Here is a 17,687-nt window from a genome sequence, read left to right on the forward strand (position 1 = left end):
CGTCATGCCGCCCTCGAAGCGCAAGCGTCCCCAAGACGAAAACCCAACCGAGGCCGAGTCCGCAACGCGACGAACCACCCGACACAGCCATCCCATCACTCTGCTTCCAGAAAACGAGCCCGACAAGCAGCTGAGGAGCCGTCGCGTGCGCTCCGATACCCATGAGGCGCCAGAGCCCATCCCATCGCCTTCTGCCGCTGCCAATGCCGCCCCGATCACCAAAACCTACGTGACGAGACCACGCGACACTAAGACATCGGACCCTGACACAGCTCCTGCTGCCCCGCGACCCAAACTTCCCAATGCCACCATCACCAACCGACGAACCAGGAGACGCAGCGCCGCCGACGAACAACGTGCTGATCCTCTGGACCAATCTTCCATAAGCGCCCGCCAGGTCGAGGGCAAAGAGAACCTGCAACCTGCGCACCATGCCGATTCGAAACATGCTGCGGCCACGACTGCGCGACAACAACAACAACGCTCTCCTGTCCCGCCCCACTCACGCCCCCGAGCCGCCCCTGCACCCAAATCGCCCGCCAGCCTGGACAACCTCGGCGCGGCGTATCAAGGAGGAGCAACAGCAGCCACCTCGATGATCACGCCGAAGCGCCGCCTGTCTATGACGCCCAAGAAGCCGCCCCCGACGCCGCGGTCCGACCGCAACATCGACCGGGTGGTGCTGGGGGACATCTCGTTCCGCGCCTGGTATCCATCCTACTACGGCAAGGATGTGCTGGGCGACGCGTCCGTCACGGCGGGCGGCAAGGCCAACCCCGGCGGTGGCGGGGCCAAAATTGGCGGGGGCAAGAAGGACAAGGAGGTGGTGCTGCTGGACCGGCTCTACGTCTGCCCTTCCTGCTTCAAATACTCCAAGGAAGAGAGCAAGTGGCGCAAGCACATCGACGCTTGCTTGCCCAGGGGCTGGGTGCCGGGCGACAAGGTCTACATACATCCCAAGGAGAGCGCCAGTAGATCTGCCTCTCACGGCACGACTGGCTCAGATGCCAGGCGGGGCCGCAAACTGAAGAAAGCAGAGGGGCTTGGTTCTGCTGCACCTGCTGTGGTGGAAGGCGAATGGGGTGTCTGGGAAGTGGACGGCGAGAACGAACCGGTAAGCAGTGCGAAGATCAAATGACTCGACCGCAATCCAATACTAACACGCCCCCTAGCTATTCTGCCAGAACCTATCGCTCTTCGCGAAGCTCTTCTTGGATAATAAGTCGGTTTTCTTTGATGTCGCCGGTTTCAACTACTTTCTTCTAGTCTACACGCCACCACCTCATGCAGCAACGACGCGGTCTGATGAAGTGGCCGACTCAGACGCCGAGCAGCAACAGCAGTCAGGGGAGGACGAAGAGGCATCGTCGCCACCACGTTCACCTTCACCTCCGCGCCCGCAGGTTGTCGGCTTCTTCTCGAAGGAGAAGCTCTCCTGGGACAACAACAACTTGGCCTGCATCCTCGTGTTTCCGCCCTGGCAGCGGAAGGGTCTAGGAGCTTTGCTCATGGGCATCTCGTACGAGATCTCGCGCCGCGAGCAGGTGCTGGGCGGGCCCGAGAAGCCGATTTCGGAGCTGGGGAAGAAGGGCTACCGACGGTTCTGGGCCGGCGAGATATGCCGCTGGCTCTTGAGCCTGGGCCCAAGTGGAAAGGAAGAAGAGATCATTGTGGACGTGGACGAATGCAGCAAGTCTACGTGGATCGCTCCCGAGGACTGCCTGGTCGTTATTCGCGACATGGGCATCATAATCGAGGACGGGTTAGGGCCCGTGAAGAACGCCCCTAGCCCAGCCGACGAAGAAGCGGAGGAAGAGGATACTACGGAGCCGGAGGGAGGCAACAACAAAAAGCACGTCGCCCGGCTCAGGATTGACAAGGAGGATGTCAGGAGATGGGTCAGGGACAACCGGATTGATCTGGAGAGGGCCTGCCACCCGGATGGATTCGTGGAGGGATACGCGATCAAGTCGGATGAAGTGGAAGAGGGCGAAGAAGAGGATGAGGAGGTGTAATCCTGGTTTACGGCTGCTGTTGTTACCTACATTGTACTGATTTATGTTGTCGGATAGCGGTTTTTTAAGGCAAAATGATACCCCATATGTTCAACTTCAACTTGGTTGCCCTGTTTGCCTTGGCCATTTGGGGGACAGTCTCAATTGACGACTATGAAAACGAACATTCATTCGTCATCCAATTGACGATTATAGGGCCTCATCTACCTGACCAGACATTCTACAAACCGCGGTTTTTCAGTTGATCAGACCACGCGATGAGGCTCTGCTTGGTGCAGCATTTGGGTGGTTCGACTGCCCCACCTTGAGTCGCAGATGACTAAGCGGGCCTGGAGTTAGTCCAGCGCCGAATTTGCGAGCTCTGGTTAGAGGCGGCCATTGACGAACCCGAAAAAGTTCAAGGTAGGCAATTGATGGGCAGCTTGATCGTGTCAAGCCAAGCCAGACTGTCAATCGCAACTTTGTCACTATGATTATCCGGGAGTTTGGTGTTCGCCAGGGTAAGCTTCCTGCTGCGCAAGCAATTGCTGATGCGAATCCCCGACACAGTCAGTCCATTGAATCATTCGCTGACATGCCATCATTGCACAGGCCGCAAGGCTCTGGCGGCAGCAGCGCCACTTCGCCGAGGACCACAGCAATGCCTGCGAGCTCTGTCGACCGAGACCTCCGGCACCCCCGTCGCTACCGCCGACCCGGCCGTCGAATCCGCGCTGCAGACCAACCCCGAGAACCCCTCACCAGTGCCCTCCCTGTTCGCTAGGGTGGCCAAGCCGACCCGCCGCCGCCCCGTCGAGCCCGACACGACCAAGGCTGACTGGGAGACGGCCCAGCAGCTGCGGCGCAACCTGCTGCCCGTGGGCACGAAGGTCGAGCACCGCTACGGCCCCGCCGACGTCTTCCGCAACCCGCCGGGACCCAAGGACGTCACGCTCGAGCTCCTCATGGCGTCGCAGGCGCACATGGGCCACCACGCTTCCGTCTGGAACCCGGCCAACGCGCGCTACATCTACGGCATCCGCGAGGGCATCCACATCATCTCGCTCGAGCAGACGGCCGCGCATCTGCGTCGCGCCGCCCGCGTCGTGGAAGAGGTGGCCTACCACGGCGGCCTGATTTTATTTGTTGGCACGCGGCCCGGCCAGACCCAGATCGTGACGCAGGCGGCGCGCCTCTCCAAGGCCTGCCACCTCTTCACCAAGTGGACCCCCGGCACCATCACCAACAGCGACAAGATCCTGCCGGGCATCCCCGTCGAGATCGTCGACGAGCTCGACCGGCCCGTGGGGCCCGCCTTCAACCAGCACCTCATGGACCGCCGGGCGCTGGTGCCCGACCTGGTGGTGTGCCTGAACCCGCTCGAGAACTTCACCATGCTGCGCGAGTGCAGTCAGGCCAACGTCCCGACCATTGGCATCATCGACACCAATACGGAGCCCACGTGGGTGACGTACGCGATCCCGGCCAACGACGACAGGTAAGCTGCCCGCCACTCCCCTTAACTCTGTATTATTTATGCGTACATACTTACTGACCAACTCTCTAGTTTGCGCTGCTTGGCCGTCATTGGCAGCGTCCTGGGCCGCGCGGGCGAGGCCGGCCAGAAGCGCCGTATGGAGGACGCCAAGAACGGCAAGGTGACGTGGGAGACGCCGTCCGAGATCAAGCAGTTCATCGAGATCCAGCAGAAGCGGGCGCGGTGGACCAAGCGCGCGGCGGAGGAGGAAGAGGCGGCCGCCAACAAGGCGAACGGTGGCCCGAACCAGTCGTCCACGCCCAGGTCGTCGGACCGCTCCTACGGCCGCACCCCCTCGACCAACAAAGACGGCACGCCCATCTTCCATGCGGACGAGGCCATGGCGGAGTTGCAGGCGGAGGTGGACGTTATCAATGCCGAGGACGATGTGAGCCCGCAGCTGCGGAATATGATGCGAAACCTGGATTGAATCGATAGGTACAGTTGAAGGGGGATGAGGATAAAGAAAAAAAGAAAGTCAATTGCTACGGGAAGTGATACCCATCTCTGTCAATGGAACTCTTCCTGGGCTTGCTGTACGATGTGTATAATCTAGATGTACAAACAATAGATCTGGAATGAACCAACGGTATCCTCTTGTGTCTTGGGTGGTCTGGTTTGGTTTGTTTGGTGACTGGAATGGGTGGTTCTTTAACAAGACTGCAAAGCACACCAAGTCATGGTTCCTGAAAACTTCTTTTCCTTTCTGGTCCCCACTCCTCTTGTGTTGCCCTGTAGAGCGGGCAGCTAATGCCATGATATAAGTTATGATTGTCCACACAAGTAGTCGTACAATTCTAACCCCCTAATAGCCAGGGCGCTGTTCATCCATCATAAGATGCAGTTATTATCAACGTAGTCGCAGGGGCCTGTGCGTGTAAGTTCTCCTGTTGAGCGGGCGACTCAGCTCAGGAGAGAACTTTCTCGGCTTTGACTTCGGTTGAGCTCGGGGACATCCAGCAGAGAGCATTCTCTTCAAAAGGCAAGATCTTACCTCTCTAGGGTATTTATTCTCTTGATTCTCCTTCCCAGTTTTCCTTTTTCGCCCAAGGGACCATCGTTTCACACAAAACATACGGCCTTTGCACTACAGCACACCATGCCTGCCGAGACGTCTTTTCCCCAGTTCTGCCGGCTCCCGCCCGAGCTCCGGCTGCAGATATTGGAGCACCATCGCGACTCACTTGGCCGTAACCATTTCTTCCGGAATGCAACCCTCCTCTACCACGATGGCAACTCTCAGTCCACTTTTCATTCCAGCACGTTGTACGACTGCAGGAGTCTCCAGGACAGTTCCGACATCAAGAACGACGCGCCGGACGACGACCCGGCCATGGCCGACTGCATCTACACGAACGACGGCCTGGCGAGCGAGCGGATCCCGCTCTACCACGACTTCCGGAGATGGAACAGCCACTCTGAGCCCGGGCCCATACGAGCCGAACCCGCCTTTTACCACGGCTGGGCCAATTTCGCGACGGACGTCTTTACCTTCACCGACACGTCCATGGACGTGGTCCCTCACCGTCCATCGCCGCCCCAAACGTTCCTCCGCGCCCTGGAGCGGGGCGCCGTCTCGCCGCTCGACTACCGGGCCCACTGGTTCTGGCGCGTCCAGAAGCTCGCCCTCGAGGTGGGCCAAGACAGCCTGACGTTCGGCTACGGCCTGAGCGAGTACGACAAGGAGATGCTGCGGCGGACGACCTCGGCGTTGAAGACGGTCTATATCGTCATTGACCCGACCGACATCGCCCACGCGGCCTCTCAAGACGGTACGGCGCCGTTTTGCGTGACATCCCCATTTTGGAGGTGCCGGTGCGTGGCCAAGCCTCCTTTCCGGACCCTGGTGGACGGGTTCGTGGCCCCCGAGGACTACCTCGTGGCTGGGGGGCAGGGGCAGTCGGCTTCTACCAAAAAGTGCGAGGACCGCCACGGGCGATACAACCTCCACGCCGCCCTGCGGCTGGCGACGCGGCTCCGGGGCGAGCTGGAGGCGGTGCTGCGGGAGAAGCCGGCGGGCGGCGGTGCCGTCGGCGGCGGCCGTCGCCGCCCGGTCGAGGTCCTGGTCGTCTTCTCGGAGAACAAGGGGTGGTGGAACCGTCGCTGGGGCGCGGTGGCGAGGCGGCCCATGTGGCATTGATGGCGCCTGATTACTGCCGATTCGTGGGGAACTCGTACTATATATATATATATTATAACCTGGATGATTACTATAATAGGTCCTCCAAACTTGAAAATGGGGACCTCGTATCGCGTGCCTAATGTTTCTGGCCCCCCTCCGTTCTCATGGCCTCGCGCACCCCCTGCTCCAGCGATATCCAGCCCTCCCGCCCCGTCCACTTCCTCAGCAGGCCCAGCAGCCGACCTTGGTCTTCATCCCCGATCGTGGCCTGACAAAGCTCCTGGGAGGGGAGTTGATCCTCCATGAATTGTCGATCGGGGTTCTGGCGACGCAGGATGGCCAGCACCACATTGATGTCGAAGGGCTCGGCCGCGGCGAGGAGCCGGTCCCCCGACTGGACGTCGGGATCCAGGACGGCGGCGACGTGCAGGGCGGCTACGTCTTGGACGTTGACTTGGCAGCCTAGCAAACGGGCCGGCCGTATTAGTTAGTTAATTATCAACATCCCATCCCCTGCGCACAATCCGGAAGATACCTAAAGAACTCACCAAAAGGTATCACCCCCGACACTCTCGGCTCCCCGTTATAAACGTTCCGGACCCAGCCCGCCGACCCCCGCAGATGGCGCTCGTGCAGCACGGGCCCCATTACGAAGAAAGGGTCGACCGACGCGACCGCGAACCCGGGCCTCGCCTCCTCCGCAAAACGGAACATGGCCCGCTCGGCCTCCACCTTGCTCCCGGCGTACACTTTCCCGCCCCGTATCGGTTCATACGGCGGCGGCGCCCAGGCCGCCGCGACCGCGGCCTCGTTCCACGAGTCCCGCGTCAACGTCGCGGGGACTCCGACCTGGGGCGAGTAGGCGGCGCCGATGGAGGACGTGTAGACGAACCGCTGGACGCTGCTCGGCACGCTCGCCGCGGCGCGCAGGAGGTTCGACATGATCTGGAGGACCGGCGTGATGACCTGGTGGGGATCCGGGTCGAAGCTCATGGGCGTAGCGGTGTGGATGACGGCGCTCGGCCGGATTTCCCGAAAGACCTCGTCGAAGGCGTGGGGGGCCGCCAGGTCCGGGACCTCGACGAGATCGAAGGCGCCGTTTGCGGCGAAGTCGGGGAAGACTTCTTCGGTGAGCCAGGCGGCTTGGGCGAGGTGGCGGACGATGCCGCGGACGCGGTGGCCGCGCTCGAGGAGGGCCTTGGCGGTGAAGGAGGCGACGTAGGAGGTGATGCCCGTGATGAGGACCAGGGAGCCTGCGGGGATGGCGGTGGGATGCTGATCAGTGGCCATGGTATTGAGCCGGCAAGGGTCCGGAGAGAAGAGAATCTACTGTGATGGGTAAGGAACGTAGCTGATGAGGATGGACACGTCCAAGCTGCAAATTTGGCATGCAATGCGTTTATGACATTTTATGTACGGACATACCCAGACCAAGAGATGTTTATTTGGCCCCTGGTTCTGCGCGGGGATCTGCTGATTCGTATCCCGATTATTACATGTGAAGGTCCTATGGTCTGGCCGCACTACGTAAAGCCGTTTCCCCAAAGCGCCAAAAAGCCCATCCAAAACGATATATCGAATTGCCTCTTACGGAAGTTGTGCCTCTTACGGAAGTTGTTCGGGCGCGGGCTATGCAGTGAGAATGCAGGTCCCGGGGCTAACAAGGAGCGGCTGACACTGGCTCCCTCTATTTGCGGGCCGGCTAATCCGGTTTAGGAATTTGCTCGGGGATAAAGGATCGTCGGTCTTAGCTCACCGACCGGCCCTAAAGGTGGACGTCTGTCAGCATATTGAACAAATGCCTCTTTGGGTAACGGCTTCAGCACAGCAGCCCCGTCCGACAAGACTGTTTTTGCCGCTCTCCGTCGCGCCCAAGAGATACAGACAGGGGGCTGAGCATCATGACCCACCCAGAGAGCCGGCCCATTGGCTTCCTGTTCATCAACACCGCCCATCCGAGCGAGGCCTCCACTCCCAGGAGTCTTAGCCGGATCCGGTCGCACGCCGCCAAAGAAAACCGCGCTCGGGCTGCCCGGAGTCGCCCAGAGTCAGAGAGAACCAAGTACGGGGCACGTCGGGGCGGCCAAGCCATCAGCGATCCCGGCAGGGCGAGCCGGCCCCGAGGGCAGAGGAGTGAAGAGGTCGAGAGATGGCAGCCAGCACCAGCATCGCACGTAGTACATATTCCATCCCTCTCTGGCAAAGATCCGCAATGGAGCCCGGCCCGTCCACTTTCTGCCCAGGAAACCTCGCTTCTTGACCACTGTATGCTACACCTAGACCCCCGGCCCTTGCCCTTCCCATTTCGACACAAGGGAGCTTGGCTGACCTGACATGAGTCTCTAGATGTAAACCATATCATCCTTTTCAACAGGGGGCGTTGCCACGAGGCTGGTAACGGTGCACCGTCGTGGTTCACCAGCATGCAGCTGAAATGCTGGCTCCCCCTTCGCGCTGGCCGACCCCGGTCTCCTGGCCGCGCTGCTCCTTCAGTCCTGCCGGAGCCTCGAGAGCGGAAGCAGCAACATCGGCACTCGGCCCGGAAGCCGTTATGGCGACGCCTACTTGACCTACAAGCAGCAGTGCATCCGGTGGGTCAACGGGTGCGTGGCGTCGGAGCAGCAGAGGGCTGCGGATGCCACCATCGCCATGGTCATGGTGTTGCTCACGGAGTCGGTAAGAGACCATTATTTGGTTGGGAACAACCGACCGCCATATCATGCCGTTTTAGAGACTGACATGCTATATCATTGGCGCCGATTACAGTACCTACTTGGCAATCTGGAGGAATGGAAACTCCACCTCGGCGCCCATACTCGGATGCTTGAACTGAGAGGGGGTGTTGATGCGCTTGGTCTCGACGGGTTCCTCAAAGGGGTTATCGAGAAGTAAGTTTCCAGCTCCAAGGTGGTGTAATACCAACATTGATCACCAAAACGCAGGTCACCGTGGCTTTTCCAGCAATCTGACTCACCTGTCGACCAAAATCGCGGTCTGGCGTAGTGCACTCTGGCGGATAAGATGGAGATTGAATACCTCGGGTGAGATGGCAATATTGGCGTGACGTGACGTCAATGAGCTAACCATTGAAGATCTGAAGGCGGCCAGCTCCTAGAGAACCTAGCTCCATGGAACCGTCCCGGGAGGTCTGCCTTGAGGGCAGGGGGCCGTGACGTGAGGAACCGGGGACTTGGTGACTGGCGGTAGGTTACATCTCAACAGCAACAATCTAGTCATTTCAATAGGTACATGGCATGCGGTTGAACAGTAGATCGCTGGCAATTGCACGCAATGTCGGAAGAGCTGGGAGGCGGGCAGTTCGGTAGACCGCTACCCGAATACCCCCGCGGTGCGCATCAATACTAAATACCACCACACGACGTAATAGACTCCGGGCGGGGCGGATGCACCGTGATGGCCAGTTGCCGTCAGAGGCGGTAATACTCGCTGCAGACAATTGCCAATTGCCGATCCCGATTCATGCGTGCGCAACCTGCATCGGATCACCCATCTCCCGTGGGCGGGGGAGCGAAAGTCACAGCATGTTTCCTTCACCTGAGTCACCTGCAGATATGTAGGAGGTAGGTATTCTTCAATACACCCTGAAACCTAGCAAATGGGTCGCATCCTTCCAACACAATCAACTGTCGTACCTGGAGTTCTTGCTTGGCTTGAATCAGTCTGCGCATCACCATGAAGGCGACTCGCTTCCTCACACCCGTACTGCTAGTCAGCGGGGGATCGGCGCAAGCGCAACCGCCACCCCCGGGCTTCCCAGTGCCCCTCAACAGCACCCTGTCCACCACCACGGGCGGCGCCCACAACGTCCGCATCGACACGGGCACGTACGGCCCGCCCGTCGAGGAGTACCACTACTTCTACGACCAGTGGCCGATCGGCCTGGCCGTGTCCCGAAGGGGCCGCGTCTTCACCTGCTACACGCGGGGCGACTACGCCTACACCCTCGGCGAGGTCGTCAACCTGACCGCCGAGGCGGCCTACCCCAGCCAGGAGCTCAACACGCCGCCGGACGGGCTCGTACTCCAGGGAAGTGGCGTGGCGGGGGTCCCGTTCGGCAGCGCGGACTCGACGCACTTCATCAGCGTGCAGGCGCTGTACGTGACGCCCGACGACACGTTGTGGGTTCTCGACACGGGGCGCCCGACGGTGAATGCGTCGACGTCGTCCCCCGCCATGCCGTACGCCGCGCCCGGCGGGCCGAAGCTGGTGGCTGTCAACCTCACCACCGACACCATCACCAAAACGTACACGTTCCCCGCCGACGTGCACTACCCGGACTCGTACATGAACGACCTCCGGTTCGACCTGCGCGCCAACGCCACCGAGACCGGCAAGGGCGTGGCCTACATCGTGGACAGCTCCGACGAGGGGCGCAACGGGTTCATCGTGTTAGATTTAGGGACGGGCGAGAGCTGGCGCCAGCTGGACCGGCACCCCAGCACCCTGCGCGTCGCCGAGGCGGTGCCCGCCTACCAGGGGCTGCCGTTCTACCTGCGCCGCCGGGGCAGGGCCGTCGACTTCCAGCAGGAGGGCCTCGACGGGGCGGAGCTGAGTCTGTACGGTGATGTGAGTTTTGCCTTTGCTTCTCTCGTCTTGGTGCCCAAGGAGATATGGCCTGCCTTTCTCGAAAAGGTGAAGCAACTAATTGGAGAGCTTTCGCAGGTCATGTACTACTCGCCGCTGACGTCCAACTACCTCTACTCCATCGAGACCAAGTACCTGCGCGCCAACCCCAGCAGAGACCCCCGGGCCGTCAAGGCGGCCTTCGACAACGTCAAGGACCTCGGGCAGCGGGGCGGCAACGCCAACGGGTTCGCCGGCGACAGCTTGGGCAACGTGTACATGCTCATGCCCGAGCACAACGCCGTCTTCATCTACAAGTAAGCCAAGCCAGTCCAACCCAAGTCAGGTCTTCTAGGTATCTCTTTGGGGTACCCAGCTCTGCGTCTCGGAATAACTATCTCCTTCTTCTTCTTCCTCTTTTTTCCTTTTCTTTCCGGTTAAGTACTGACCATCGACAGCTCGACGCTGGGCCAGACGGTGCCCTTCGTGCGGGACCCGCGCATCATCTGGCCCGACTCGGCCAATGCGGGGTGGGACGGCTACCTCTACCTGACCATCAACCAGCTGCCCTACCAGCCCAACTGGAACGACGGGGTCGACGGCCGGGCGCACCCGGGCCTGATCCTGCGCGCCCGGATGCCCGACGGCGCGGCCAAGAGTACGGTGCTGGCTTGAGGGATGGCCATGTAGTAGTAGTAGTAGTAGTAGTGGCAGTAGATGTGTAGATCAGAATCCTCGGGAATGCCGTCAAGTGTTGTTTGCTACTTGCATCGTACGCATGGCCTTGAGTTGCATGATGCAGGCCTTTACCAAAGACAAGGCGAAAAACAAGGCGTTTCTACAATCTCGCAATGCTTTCCTAATCGGCATAGCGCCATCGTCGTGTAAACAGCAAGTAAGGGATGATAGCATGATCAGTGCGCCCTCTCTTTCTCCGGCCCGCCATCCGAATGGCCATGGGACTAGGTATTCTCCCTTTCCCCATTCCTTGGTTGCGGCGGCGGTAAGGTGGCCTGGGCTGCTCGCACTGAGACGACGACCTCGAGGGCGGTGCTAAAGTGGCGCTACTTCTCTGGTCAAAGTGTCGCTGGGTTCAATGCAACGATGTTGACTAGGGCCAGAAAGCGACAGAAAGACTGACCTACTGCTATGACCAGCCGGCTAAAGACCTGCCAGCTATGCTAGCTCTGGGATTCAGCTTCTACCCCGGTAGTCGCGCTACCGGTAGTTATCCTACATGTACGGAGAGTATTTATCTTATTAACCGGCCATTTAGCCAGGCACAAGGAGTCAGTCGTCTTTGTCCAAGTCGCTCGCTCTCGGTCGGGCCCCCGGCGTGGGTGGGGAGGGATGTCTTTCTGGGATGGCGGCCCCGGTCGCATGCTACAGAAGGTTAGAAGGCCCCTCCGCCCAGGGCCCTCTTCTGGCCCTCTGGCCCTCTTTCGGAGGTTTGACAGGTGGGAAAATGCAATTGCTACGGGGCACAGCACTTTTGGCCCAGATCCACCAAGTACTTGGGAATTGGTAAGGTTTGTTGTCAGTTACATATCAACTCCTTGCTCCCTACGCAATCTCGTTGCTTCCCCACTGCTTGGTTGCTGCTTTGGGGTTAGAATGTTCCAACTTTTCCCAGATCCCAAAATCCCTCTGCACCCTTGCTGTCAACAGCAGACGGGGCCACCAACGTTTCAGATGCGCCCATAGCAGCGTGGTGCATGGCTTTCTCGCTGTTGGGAGATGAGATGACATGGCGAGAGAATGGAGCAGGCAGGGGCAAATGAAAGGACGATGCGAGGCCATGCATCATCAATCCGTCATCGTGTCGATAATGGCGCATCCAACAGCCTGCCTGGACTCTCTTTGGCTTGTCGTTGACTGAAGCTTTGGGAGTCGGGTTGCGGGTTGCATTGGGGCACCTGAGACTTAATCAATTCCCGACAGAGGCTCAAGCCAGGCGGGTGCAGCCAAGCAGCCAAGTGAGCCAAGGGAGCCAAGGGAGCCAAGTTGTCCAGCGCGGCTCTCCAGCCTGCTGTGCTATCTGTCAATCACTTATCGATGATCCCCCGGTGATCCGATGATCCGATTGATTCGCAGTGATTGATAGGTTGCGAGATCAGATCACCAGCCCAATCCAAATTGATCGTTGCTGGGCACTGTGCACGCATTCGGTAGTTGGTAAGTGCTCCAGTAGGGGGGTACTGAGAAGCTGGGCAAATTGAAACCTTGGAACCACCACAGTGGATTGGCGCCCTGAGAGCAGGAAGCAGGTCAGCTCAGTTAGGCAGGTCGGCCCCCCAAAATTGGAGCGCCCTGCTACGAATCGAGCCATCAACCGGGCGCGCCAAGTCGCCAATCGGCAGTGATCTGCAAGAATGGTCAATGAACAACTACCGTTGATACTGCCTGACCTACCTACCGTTGGATCTGTCGACAATGAGCCCGACAGAATGCAGGAGAATATCTCCGTCTGCCGCCTGCGCCGTTTGCATCAGTGGTCAAGTCATTTGGTGCCGCCAAATTACCATACCTGGTCGAGGCCAGGATCACGGAACCAGTGTTGCGCGAATCATGGACCATGGCAGCCGACGACGGCCCCTCTTGCTTCAGATAGAAATCCGACCAAACCGAGTCCCGGTAGCGCGCTCGCTCCAAAGCCGCCGGGTCCATCTAGGAACCCCTGCCCTTTCCGTCTGATGTTCTAAGGTTCACAGCAAGCCTTCAGTAGTATTCCACCAATCAGCAGGCCAGCTTCGGGGCCAGCACTGATGTCTGCCTACCACCCTGGGCGGCCCGAAGATGCGACCCTAGAGCCCCAGGACCAACTACCATGACCCCATCCAGGTCTTTCCCTTTGCAGCCCGCCTTGCCTCCTGGAGGGCGAATTGCCTCTCCCACTTAGCTGGTTTGAGGTATATGCGAATCCACCTCCAGGCCATGGGACGTTGGAACGGGAGTTGGAAGCTGGCAGCGTCGCATCGAGTCATTGGGCGGGGATGAGGATGAGCTGGTCGGCCAGCTCTGAAAGAGAGGGCAAAAGTGTGAGAGACGGGATATATAACCGTCGTGGTCTCCCCGTCGCTTATACCTTCTTTTTTGCTCCTCATCCCATCATCATCCCAAACAGCCTTCTGTCGATCACCCGTTGTCGATCATACACCTTCGTTTCTACTATACCACACAGTCTTTACACATTCGCTAGTCGATCCTACTCTACTACCACCCTAACTCCATCAAAATGGTCTCCTTCACCACCTTCATCACCGCCGTCTCGGCTGCTGCCGGCGTCATGGCCGCCCCTGCGGATGCCGAGACCCGCGACCTGATCGAGACTCGCCAGACCATCACCAACAGCCAGACGGGCTTCAACAACGGCTTCTACTACTCGTTCTGGACCGACGGCCAGGGCAGCATCCAGTACACCAACGGCGCCGCGGGCCAGTACAGCGTCAAGTGGGGCGGCAACAAGGGCAACTTTGTGGCGGGCAAGGGCTTCAACCCCGGCAGCGCGCGCACCATCAACTACAGCGGCAGCTACACGCCCAACGGCAACAGCTACCTGTCCGTCTACGGCTGGAGCAAGAACCCGCTCGTCGAGTACTACATTGTCGAGAACTTCGGCACCTACAACCCCTCGTCGGGCGCCCAGAAGAAGGGCTCCGTCACCTGCGACGGCAGCAACTACGACATCTTCCAGAGCACCCGCACCAACGCCCCCTCCATCGAGGGCAACAAGAACTTCCAGCAGTACTGGTCCGTCCGCTCCAGCAAGCGCTCGTCCGGTTCGGTCAACACCGGCTGCCACTTCAACGCCTGGAAGCAGCACGGCATGAACCTCGGCACCTTCGACTACCAGATCGTCGCCACCGAGGGCTACTTCAGCCAGGGCGCCGCCTCCATCACCGTCTCTTAAGTCCTCTCCAAGCGTCGCACGCGCTCCGAGATCACTCTGAGATGAAGATGACTCCCCGAAGAAGGAAACGGGATTGAATGACATGATGGCAACGGGAACATAATACTTTTCGAAGCCTGGAGCATGATGGTTGGGCATGACAGACCCGACCGCCGCTGGTTGCGGAAATCACTTTTGACATATATACTTCTTCCAAGATCGGGCGACTGGTGCACCTGTACATATCGCACCTGGGCTGCCTTAGTGTACAAACTTTCAATCAATTCGCTTCGGCGAATCCTGCTACAACAGGATCGCCAGGCTTTCAAGCAAACTCTTGGTTTCTTCCCATCGTGATTATTGTTCCAAGTGATATGTCGAAGTGATACGATCAGGTGATATGCCCAAGTGAAATGTGAAAGATGGTTTTAATTATGCCACGAGGCCCCACTCCGACAGTCGGTGCTCCCCGTGGCCCACGAGGAGCGCAAACTTGATGAACTCGTTGGGGTTTTTCGTCCTGCTCGTAGTTGTAGTGGTAGCATCGAGTGTCGAAAACAGCGTGTGCGCCTCGGCCATCTGCACCAGCCCGACGTTGACCTCGGCGCAGATCCCCAGCCAGTCCTGCGCCGAGCCCGCCTCCCAGGGCCCCTTGCGCGTGGTCACCATCATGCCGCCCATGCACTCCGGGAAGTCGAACAGCCCGCTTTGCTGCTGCTGCGGCTGCTGCTGCTGTACCATGAGGTACACGGCCTGGATGCCCGAGATGACGACCCAGGTCCGCCGCACGCACTCGGCCAGGATCCAGGTGTGCCAGACCAGCTCGCCGCAGCCGGGTCGGGCTGTAAACGATGGCGGTGATCCATCGACCGCTCTTGACCGCCCACTACTGGATGGAGAAGAAGTCAGGCACTCCCCCAGAAACTCGGCCTGCCGGGCGCAGCACTGCACCATGCAGCGCATCCATAGATACAAGACGGGGATATGCCGCTCCGCCAGCCGACGCAGCCGTCCGTCTTCGTCCTCGAAGAGGCCGATGAGCTGGTAGACCAGGAGGGCGTGCACCCGCGCCACGTGCCCGAGGGTGTCGTCGTCCATTGACTGCTGCCGCTGCAAGGCGAAGCAGCAGCTGGGCGCCAGGTCGGACAGGGAAGACCAATTGAACGGGACCGTGTTGTCCGCCAGCAGCGACCGCATCTTCTCCTCGATGGTGCGGTGGACCATCTGTTTCTGGCGGGCGGGCTTTACTGCTTTGGGCGACCCGCCCCCGTCTCGGAGGAGGTGGGTGTGGGCGGTCGCGGCCAGGTAGGCGTCTTGCACGCAGGGCGGGTAGCGCGTCTGGTACAGGCGCGGGTGGATGAAGGGGTTCGAGCACGTGTCGGCCCAGGTCTGCAGCCAGGCCCGCGTGGTCTGGGCGTACACGTCCAAGTCGGCCGCGCTGTAGGGATGCGCGGCGGTCGGCGGCATCGGGCGGACCGTCCAGGTGTCCGGGCCGGCGAACCAATCCGTGGCTATTCGGAACTCGGTGCGGCTGTCCAGGAGGAGGGTCGACAGGAAGATGTCTCCCAAATCGGCCCCATTCTGTACTACCACGGCGCTTTCGCATTCTCTTTCTCTTTCTTCGCTGGAAAGGGACTCGAGGAAGAAGAAGGGAGAAGATTCAAAGGGCTCATCATGTTGATCCGGCTGAGGCAGGTGGTGGCCGAAAGTGGAATTGGTTAGTAGAGAGGGTGATGACCGACTGCCATCCGCGACGAGGACGAACGAACTGGGCTTCTCCGGGGGGTAGGCGCACCGAACGCCGCGCTTGTGGCACCTCAGGCAGCTGGGCTTCTGCTTGCCGCACTTGCGCTTCGCCTTGGCGCACGCGGTGCAGGCTGCCGTCACTGGGTGAGACATTGGCGGGAGGTGTGGGTCGGGACTCGTCGTCAAGTGTCTGCCAAACTCCCCCAGCGAGCCGCTCGCTGGTCGCTGGATATTGATTGACGCAGGCAAATGCGACGTTGGTCGCCAGGATTCCAAGGTGCATCGCCAGCGCCGCTTACGTGACCAGTCGTTAGCGTATGGCGGCAAGCGCTAGCTATCTCATTGGCAATGGAAGCTGCCGTCGACGCTGATTGATATGAGGGTTCTCTAGGTACAATGATGCCAGTTCGAGAACAAGCCTACTTATATAATGAGAAATGATGTATTTGCGGGAACCACTGAGAACTCTCTCCCCTTCTGCCTCGCAGGGTCGTGGAGGCGCTGGTCATCTATCGGGCAAGTCTGCCGGCGTCTTATTGAGAGATCAAGATTATCCATTTTCTCGTGGTTATCCTCCTTTACTCAGAATCAAACAGCGCCATTGTGAGATAGATAGTAATGAATCCCGCCTTATGTCATGATGCATCGTCTCCAGGCCTCAGTCCCACTCTCGCGAAGCCACTCACCCGATCCTCCAATCTAACCGGCGAGAACACGACCCGCACCTCGACGGGACGGCGGCCCCCTCCCTCCCTCCGGTCGAACACCTCATCCAGCTCGCACTTGAGCCTCGTCGCCATCGCCAGGGCATCGGCCGAGCTACCGGACGGCCCGAGGTACAGCTGCCCGATGCGAGCAGATGGGCTTAGCCCCCCGGACGAAGTAGTCCTCCGACGCGACGAACCCGTCCTGCCCGGTCGGCAGGCGCAGCAAGTGTGCCCCGTTCCCGTAGCCGCCGCTGCTCGTCGTCCAGCACCTCAAGCGCCCGCAGTCCCCGCACCCCCGGTCCGCCACGACGTACACCGTCCTCAGCGCCGACGTCGTCCTCCGCAGCATGTCTTTATCGAAGGCGCTGAGGACGTAGCCCGTCGCCAGGCTGGCCTCGCTCACCTCGAGCGCGAGCTTCCGCACGCGCCAAAACCAGTGGTCCCCGTGGACTAGCGGGCAGGCGTCGGCCAGGGCGCCCAGGAACGTCTCGGGCGTGGGCGGGGGGCCCGGGGGCGGCATCGACAGGTCCTGGAAGGTGAAGACGTCGGTGGCCATGTTGGCCCAGACGTGGGAAAAGACCCGGGGGCCCTTGTTGCCGGCGTCGAAGGCGGACCGGGACGAGTCGAGCAGGATCCGCTCGCTCGCCAGGCCGTCGTTGGTATAGATGCAGTCGGTCATGTCGTCGTCGTGGGAGCAGCTGCTTCCGCTGTGCCTGGCTTCGTCGGTTATGATGTGGGTAGGGTCGTGGAGATCGAGGCACTTGTAGTCCTTGACACGCTCCAATGGCTTACCTGCATGAAAACCGCGGATGTAGTGGTGCCGTTGCACGAGCGAGCCATCGCGATGGTGGCCCAGTATCTCCAGCTGCAGTTCGGCAGGGAGCCGGGTGAACTGCGGGAAGGACTGTTGGGTGGAAGGCATTGTTTCTCTCAAGTCGCGGAAGCGTCGTTTTTCCGTCTTGGGTATTTTGGTCTGCGAGAGGGTGGTGGTAAGATACCATACTAGTACAGCCGAGAAGAAAAGGAGACAACTGGCTTGGCTAATTCGGGGAATAGACGTGGCCAAGAGTTGTCAGAAATGCTCTCCCTGCTTCCCACCTTTTTGTAG

At 59.8% G+C, this 17,687-nt stretch overlaps 9 protein-coding genes across 9 annotated transcripts; 5 read left to right on the top strand and 4 right to left on the bottom strand.

Annotated features, from left to right (window-relative positions):
- Positions 1 to 4: 4 nt before the first annotated feature.
- On the top strand, positions 5 to 2,015 carry PG985_007837 (uncharacterized protein; the record flags this gene model as incomplete). Its single annotated transcript, XM_066827605.1, has 2 exons — positions 5 to 1,114; positions 1,173 to 2,015. The coding sequence occupies 2 exons, from the start codon at positions 5 to 7 to the stop codon at positions 2,013 to 2,015; spliced, it is 1,953 nt and encodes a 650-aa protein (XP_066685280.1).
- Positions 2,016 to 2,484: 469 nt separating this feature from the next.
- Positions 2,485 to 3,961, top strand: PG985_007838 (mitochondrial 37S ribosomal protein uS2m; the record flags this gene model as incomplete). Its single annotated transcript, XM_066827606.1, has 3 exons — positions 2,485 to 2,563; positions 2,607 to 3,492; positions 3,562 to 3,961. 3 exons carry the CDS (start codon positions 2,485 to 2,487, stop codon positions 3,959 to 3,961), a joined length of 1,365 nt encoding a protein of 454 aa, XP_066685281.1.
- Positions 3,962 to 4,630: 669 nt separating this feature from the next.
- On the top strand, positions 4,631 to 5,671 carry PG985_007839 (uncharacterized protein; the record flags this gene model as incomplete). The annotated part of the gene is made up of 1 exon (XM_066827607.1): positions 4,631 to 5,671. The coding sequence occupies one exon, from the start codon at positions 4,631 to 4,633 to the stop codon at positions 5,669 to 5,671; it is 1,041 nt and encodes a 346-aa protein (XP_066685282.1).
- A 118-nt stretch (positions 5,672 to 5,789) lies between these two features.
- On the bottom strand, positions 5,790 to 6,943 carry PG985_007840 (NAD(P)-binding protein; the record flags this gene model as incomplete). Its single annotated transcript, XM_066827608.1, has 2 exons — positions 5,790 to 6,115; positions 6,202 to 6,943. The coding sequence occupies 2 exons, from the start codon at positions 6,941 to 6,943 to the stop codon at positions 5,790 to 5,792; spliced, it is 1,068 nt and encodes a 355-aa protein (XP_066685283.1).
- Positions 6,944 to 8,068: 1,125 nt separating this feature from the next.
- PG985_007841 (uncharacterized protein) lies at positions 8,069 to 8,341 on the bottom strand (the record flags this gene model as incomplete). The annotated part of the gene is made up of 1 exon (XM_066827609.1): positions 8,069 to 8,341. The coding sequence occupies one exon, from the start codon at positions 8,339 to 8,341 to the stop codon at positions 8,069 to 8,071; it is 273 nt and encodes a 90-aa protein (XP_066685284.1).
- A 1,005-nt stretch (positions 8,342 to 9,346) lies between these two features.
- PG985_007842 (uncharacterized protein) lies at positions 9,347 to 10,912 on the top strand (the record flags this gene model as incomplete). Its single annotated transcript, XM_066827610.1, has 2 exons — positions 9,347 to 10,554; positions 10,696 to 10,912. The coding sequence occupies 2 exons, from the start codon at positions 9,347 to 9,349 to the stop codon at positions 10,910 to 10,912; spliced, it is 1,425 nt and encodes a 474-aa protein (XP_066685285.1).
- Positions 10,913 to 13,472: 2,560 nt separating this feature from the next.
- PG985_007843 (endo-1-4-beta-xylanase B) lies at positions 13,473 to 14,147 on the top strand (the record flags this gene model as incomplete). Its single annotated transcript, XM_066827611.1, has 1 exon — positions 13,473 to 14,147. The coding sequence occupies one exon, from the start codon at positions 13,473 to 13,475 to the stop codon at positions 14,145 to 14,147; it is 675 nt and encodes a 224-aa protein (XP_066685286.1).
- Positions 14,148 to 14,558: 411 nt separating this feature from the next.
- Positions 14,559 to 16,025, bottom strand: PG985_007844 (uncharacterized protein; the record flags this gene model as incomplete). The annotated part of the gene is made up of 1 exon (XM_066827612.1): positions 14,559 to 16,025. The coding sequence occupies one exon, from the start codon at positions 16,023 to 16,025 to the stop codon at positions 14,559 to 14,561; it is 1,467 nt and encodes a 488-aa protein (XP_066685287.1).
- Positions 16,026 to 16,691: 666 nt separating this feature from the next.
- PG985_007845 (uncharacterized protein) lies at positions 16,692 to 17,501 on the bottom strand (the record flags this gene model as incomplete). Its single annotated transcript, XM_066827613.1, has 1 exon — positions 16,692 to 17,501. One exon carries the CDS (start codon positions 17,499 to 17,501, stop codon positions 16,692 to 16,694), a length of 810 nt encoding a protein of 269 aa, XP_066685288.1.
- Between the last annotated feature and the right edge of the window lie 186 nt (positions 17,502 to 17,687).

The sequence above is a fragment of the Apiospora marii genome, assembly GCF_038362585.1.
Source record: "Apiospora marii strain CBS 49790 chromosome Unknown utg000004l_segment0_segment1, whole genome shotgun sequence".
Taxonomy (NCBI): Eukaryota; Fungi; Ascomycota; class Sordariomycetes; order Amphisphaeriales; family Apiosporaceae; genus Apiospora; species Apiospora marii.